We start from the raw sequence: 6,575 nt of genomic DNA, 5'->3' as shown, positions 1-6,575 counted from the left end.
GTACATGATTTTAGGAGCCCATGGCGGCGTTGTCGTAAACCATGGCGGCTTCCTCCGCCGTATCGTAGGTACCTAACCAGAGCCGTACACGTCTCAGAGGATCTCTTATCTCCGCCGCCCATTTTCCCCACGGCCGTTGCCTCACCCCCCGGAACTTCCTCTCCGCCGCCACCGCCGGTGCTTCGGCCTTCCCGGAATCTCTTCCCGCCGTCTTCCGTCTCTTCCTCGTCCTTTCGCAACCGCCGCCAGTCTTCACAGAGAGAGATTCGAGCACGACCTCGTTAACGAACTTCTTAACACGACGTCGTTTGGGGATTTCGCTATGTTCTGCGTCTTCGTCGCTGGAGGAATCGGTGGCGTCGGGGTCGGTGACGGAGATGCGTAAGATTCTGGGTTTAGGGTTGAAATTGAAGTTTGTGGGTAAGGTTGTGGTGCTGTTGATTTTGTGCTCCTTGAATCTGATTCTCGGGAGAACGATTTTCTTCTCCGTTTCCATTTTCTCGCTATCCAAACAGGGTCTCTGACTCTGACTGTGACTGAGACTGTGTATGTGCGGCTCTGTCTCTATATATATATCTCAGAGACTTGAGAAAAGCATTGAAAGCAAAAGAGAGATTTCAGAAGGGGAAAAAAGAAGGAAGACAGAGAATAAAGAAAGGGACGAAAAGGAGAGGAGACTTGAACAAGAAGACAGAGAGGGAGAGATTAGGCTGATGCTCTGCAAAAGTTTTATCAAAGGACGAGAAATCCCAGCGTCTCTATGGTATTCTCGCGGTGGAGGAGGAGAGAGAGACGAGAAAAGCCAAGATTTTCCCAGAAAGTTGAAGAAAGGAGGAGAAAAGAAAAACCCGAGAGAGCTTTTTTGCGTATGCCAATGAAATCACAACCTCTGCTTGTTTACCGAGAAAAAAAAAAGAAGAGAAAAGATGCTTTCTTTTTTTTTTCTTTGTGCTCGAGCGTGGGGTTTCTTTTCAAGTGTCTAATATTCCCAGAAAAGTTTTGAAGAAGAAGAAGAAGAAGATAGAGGAGCACATGCAAGTAGAGAATAGCCACACCACGAGAAAAAAAGACACTCTTTTATAGGATCCCAAAACGGCGTTTAACCCGCTTTTTTTTTTGTTTTAATATATAAATAATTTAATTATTTTACGAAAAAATCATATTTTAAAAAATGGGTAGAAGAAACGGAGTTATATTGTGTATTTTGTTCCGTCATTTAGTGTACAGATTTGCCTACACGAGTGAACGTTAGGACAATGCCTACGAATGAAAAACACTTGTCCAAATTAGGCTTTATTTAATTGAAACAAATACTAGCGTTTTTGTAACGTCGAAATAAGAAATCTTCGACGGCGTTAACGGCGGAGAAAGAGATTCCGGCGAGTGACGAGATATTTGCCGGAGCGCCGCAAAAGTCAATCTGCTCAGATTTTGACACGTGGATTATGGGCACGAGGTTTGCGCCCAATCCAACGGCTGGGAGGTGCCACTGACTGACCAGCTGAAAAACACTGTTTTTTTTTTAATTTAATTTGTAGTAATTGCAGATTCAGGTCACGTGACACCGGAGACAAGGTTCAGTCCTACTTTGACCAGATATAATAATAATAATAATTAACGGCAGCTAATTACGGTAATTAACTCTTTAATCAAAGCCCTCCGCGCCAAGCTCTCTGCATTTAACCACAGGGGTGTTTCGGTCATTTCTTTAGCCGGTCAAGTTGCCTGTAAAAAAGAACAGTAGACCGTTACGGTTTACCGATTTTACCATTTTACCCTTACGGTCCCTGTTTTTACAGCTGGGAGCTAACGTGGCAGACAACTTAGGACAATGAGCCAAAAAAAATCATTAAACTTGACTGTCTTTTCTAATTTGTTTATATTATTGTATTAGTCATTAACTAACTGTAATTTAGTAATACTCTGTTTTTTTGTCTTTTGTTTTATTTTTTTCACTGCACATTTTCATGTGAGTGCAAACGGGAGAGAACAAAGTGCCTTTAATTCATTGGGCCTTTTAACGCGGAGTGTGTTTGGCATTTTTTTTAGATTTATAATAATAACAACCATAATAAACTGATTTAAAAAATATCAGTTTATTCATCAAATATCACATCTTAATCGCATTTCATAATCTATCTTTAAAATGGATGGGTGTTCACTAAAAAATACATAGGTTATAATCACATAAAACTGAGTATTAATATTAAATAATAAAAATATAATTTAGCGTCTTTTCATAACCATCTATATTTTTTTATTGTAATTCTCATATATACCATAAATATGACCTTGCGTGATTTAAACCATCTAATTTTGAATAATTTTTATTCCTAGTAATCTGTAGATGTTTAATTATTACATAAAATTTTGGATTTTATATGAAATTTAATTCATATCTTTTTATACGGTGCTAGTACATTTATACAGCGAAGGTACAAGAGTTCCAACAAATTTTATCATAACCATAAGTCAACAAAACTATACAAGTTGTTACCAAATATTTACATTTGGTTAGAAAATTTAAAGCCTGTCTGGCAAAAATATTGATGGGTCGGTCGAGTTATCTGCCACCGTGGGCACCATATCCCTCGTTGCATTGATAAATATTATATACGCGTATATACGAACGCCTACATTATATATATATGTAAATATGTAATCGTACGTACATGATTTTAGGAGCCCATGCCATTTTGCCAAAGTGGCCACAATTTCATTGCAGGGTATGTGAACCATGTCTCCTTTTGTTCTTCTTGTCTTCCATCTTATTATTTTTCTCCTACATACTATATGTACACTGATATATATTTCTATATATATAATAACTGCATTTTAAAAAATACATATATAAGTTGAAATGTGATAGTTTTAATTCGCTGTCGCAACTTCTATCAATAAATTTATAGTTTGAATAACATCGTATGCGTTGGTGCTAAAACATGTTTTAAGATACCACTATTTTTTTGGGTGTCCTCCGCAATCAATGTTACTATATATTTTATAATTTTGATTTCTTTATTATATTAATAATAATATTCTTATTAAAAACTAAAATATGTATTTTAAATTTATCATAGTGAATAATAATATAATTGTCTAATAATTTAATATGGTATTTGATTTTAATATATGTGAATTTAAAATTATATATATTAAACTTCATGAAAAATTGGATCCAAGACGGAAGTGAATACGACAATGATGATGGTATATCGAATTTAATGATAATATTAATTTAATTCTAAAAATTTAAGAGGAAAATACAATGTGATTCGATTATATTTTTATATGTTTACTTTTTTTTCTCATAAATAAATTTAATTTACTGTAGAAAATAAAATGAAATATACCCGAATCAGTTTTTGATCGATGGGTCGAACACAACCGTGGCGCTTGTTCCTCCGACCCAATGGTCATATTGTTACCACTGTTGGATTTATTTATATCCAACGACCAATCAGTCTGAGAGGAGTGGAGCCATGACACCCCGGGTCTTCAATTTTTGGAGACCCTACTTTTAAAAAATATTAATTTTAAGTTTATTAGTTATTAAGATTTTGATAAAAGAAAATATATTTTATAAATTAAAAGATTAAATTTTAGTGGATATTTTATATTATAATAATTTCACATGTTCAAAAATTTTAAAAATAAAAAATAAATTGATAACAAATGTAAAAAAATTATTTTCTAATTTTTAACCAACAAATTTATTTATTTATTTAATAAAATTATAGAGTATTTTAATCAAATGTTTTATAGAAATAGAGAGATAAGTGTAATAATTGATAACTTTTTATTTTTCTTGTAATTTTTATTATGATATAACTTTTTTTTGCTTATTTTTTGTTTTAGCTTTCTCATATAATTTGAAATATTATCTATTAATTAGTATATATTTAGATTGTGGAATGTGGATTAAATTTTCATCGATTTGTAGGAACTTTTTAAACAAAGCTATTTGCATAACAATAAAAAAAACTTTGCAACCCAAAGTACGAATGTGTGTTTTTTTCCTAATTGTATTGTCACCGTTGAGTTACTAACATTCGAGAAAACAAGTACGAATGAGTGAATATGCATGTTACATATGTATACGTTACACGTATATATACATGAAATGTATACGTCTGTTTGTGTGGGTGTGTTATAGCATTCTCAAATAACGTTACATTTTACACGTTAAATGCAATTTCTGCAAAATCATTATTTATATAAAATACAATGGAAGACTTTGCAACCCAAAGTCAAATAAGCACTAAACCCTAGACGTGGAAATAAACTTTGAGCCACGCAAATTATTCATAAACGATAAAATCCGATAAATTTTTTTAATATATATATATATATATATATATGTGCATGATAATATGATAACAAAATTATTTGTGTGGTACTATTGGTAATTGTATATGGTAAATTCTATGTATTATGAATTTTATTTATTAGGTCCGGAATAAGCATCATGTTTAAGTGAAAACATTATTACAAAAGTTTTTTTGACAAATAAATAGTTTTGTTTTTACTGTGGTGAATGTAGAAGATGAAACTTCGTTTCCTTTTTTATTTTTATTTGTTTTTTATTTCCTGGAGATTCATTAATTATATTTGAAGCAAAAGGAGAACGACCGTACGGAAGATGTCCCAGAAATCAAGGACAATAGGTGGATGGATCAGGCATCCCTGGGTCCCACCGTTTCTCTCCGTTAGACCGCAAACGGCGCCGTTCTCTCTTTTCGAGCCCCTTCCGTCAGTCCACTTGTTCTTTCCCATCATGTGATGCTGACGTCGTTTCTTTGTCCCGTTATTTTCTCTTTTGTTTTTTTAGTTGTTTTTCCCCTAAAGTAATAAAATGTGGTAACAATTTCATACACCATAAATTTAAATTTAAAATTCTAAAGAATATATAACTACTTATAAAACTTCCGTATGTTTTAGAGTTGATCATGAACTTTCTCATATTACATATAACTGATAGAGATTGTATAGAAAATGTTATAAAATTAAACCCTTCAATACGTTTGACAGATTTCACTCAACGATCATTATATACGAACATAATAGAAGAATAATTTTCATTGCAGTGACGGATAATTAATATAATTAATGAAAAAGAAAAAGGGAAACGTAAAGCATCAATAATGGGGCAATAATCAGAGAGGAGTTCTGATGGGATGTACATGAAAAGTGTCTCAAAGAGGACAGAAATTATGGGTCTAGTCGGGAAACTAATTAATTAAATTAAATTAAGCTACATTTCATTTAATAAAAAAATACATTGCGTTATGTTTCTGAATCTTCCATTAATGGCTTCTTCTCTTAATATTGGTTTAAAGAATAAAAAAAATCTATATATTTACATAGTATCATCATCGGCATTGTATAATATTTCAAATAGAAAATAGTTAAATAACTATATTCAAAATAATTATAGTCATAATATATCGTTTATATTCACCATTTTAAACTTTCTCATGATATCTGTATATCTCCATATACTGTGCTCTCCCAGTTATATAGATAGTGTACACTAATAAAAAAAACTAAATATTTGATTCATGAATCTCGTTTTTTATTTCAGTATTATTAAAAAATTATATTTATAAAATTCTGTAAATATATCACTTTTTTACGGGAACATGCGACCCACATATATAGATATGGGACATATTGGGTCCATAAAAAAGAAGGTTATGTTAATTAATGACAAATGGTGTATGATTAGGTGAATGATTCATTAATCATTTCGAGTTTAGATTGGTCAGGAAAATTAACTCACGATTAGAATATGAGCATATCTATATGTGGCGATTCGACAATGAAGATACGGTCTCTTACACTTCGTATTTTCACTTATGTATTTATTTTGTCAAAAAATGGATACAACTCCTTTTTTTTATAACAGCCGGCTAAATTTTATTTCTTATAAAGTGTGACAGTAATAGTTGAAATAGAAATTTAAAATACTCCAACCAAAGTGATCTCTTGCTTGTGTTTGAATCCAAAATATAAAATTAATATTGCAATTTCCACATGCACATATAGATATCTATAAAACTTCTAGAAATATTCTCATATTTAATTTAATTCAAAATTTTTACATAGTAATGAATTCTTCTATCACTAGGACCTCTGTTTTTTCGTATTCTATTTTTGTTACATTTTTTATTTCCGAAAAGGAGCTTCTATAAGTCGTATAAAAACTTACAAACGTTATACTATATATTATAATTATATATGTATATGCATTCACACCATGGACAATATTGTTTTAGACTTCTTTTGAGTAATTCCATGTTTTTAGAAAATAATATATAATTTAATTTCTCCATAAAACTAATTCTAAAGACTTTTTGTTTGATATATAGAGCTGAGCCCACATTCAATCGAAATATAAATTAATTATATTGTAATTAATCATAGTTAATTGAAATTTAAAATAAATAAAATGAAACATGATTTTTTCAACCTTGTATCTAACAGATGAATTTCATTTTGATTGAATTTATTAAAGTTAATTTATGTCAATAAAATCAAATAAATAAAAAATTTTGACTGATAAAATATAAACA

General features: G+C 31.1%; 1 protein-coding gene across 1 annotated transcript in view; it reads right to left on the bottom strand.

Annotated features, from left to right (window-relative positions):
• The window catches only part of LOC104806431 (ethylene-responsive transcription factor CRF2-like), a 1,766-nt gene extending 694 nt beyond the window's left edge, over positions 1-1,072 (bottom strand). The window contains exon 1 of the mRNA XM_010531328.2: positions 41-1,072. Coding sequence (XP_010529630.1) covers positions 41-496 — 456 coding nt within the window. The 5' untranslated portion in view covers positions 497-1,072. The remainder of the gene's footprint in view (positions 1-40) is intronic.
• Positions 1,073-6,575: the final 5,503 nt, after the last annotated feature.

The sequence above is a fragment of the Tarenaya hassleriana genome, unplaced genomic scaffold (assembly GCF_000463585.1).
Source record: "Tarenaya hassleriana unplaced genomic scaffold, ASM46358v1 Cleome12, whole genome shotgun sequence".
NCBI classification, from domain to species: Eukaryota; Viridiplantae; Streptophyta; class Magnoliopsida; order Brassicales; family Cleomaceae; genus Tarenaya; species Tarenaya hassleriana.
Note: the sequence above shows the minus strand (reverse complement) of the source record. Positions and strands in the feature narration are given on the sequence as shown.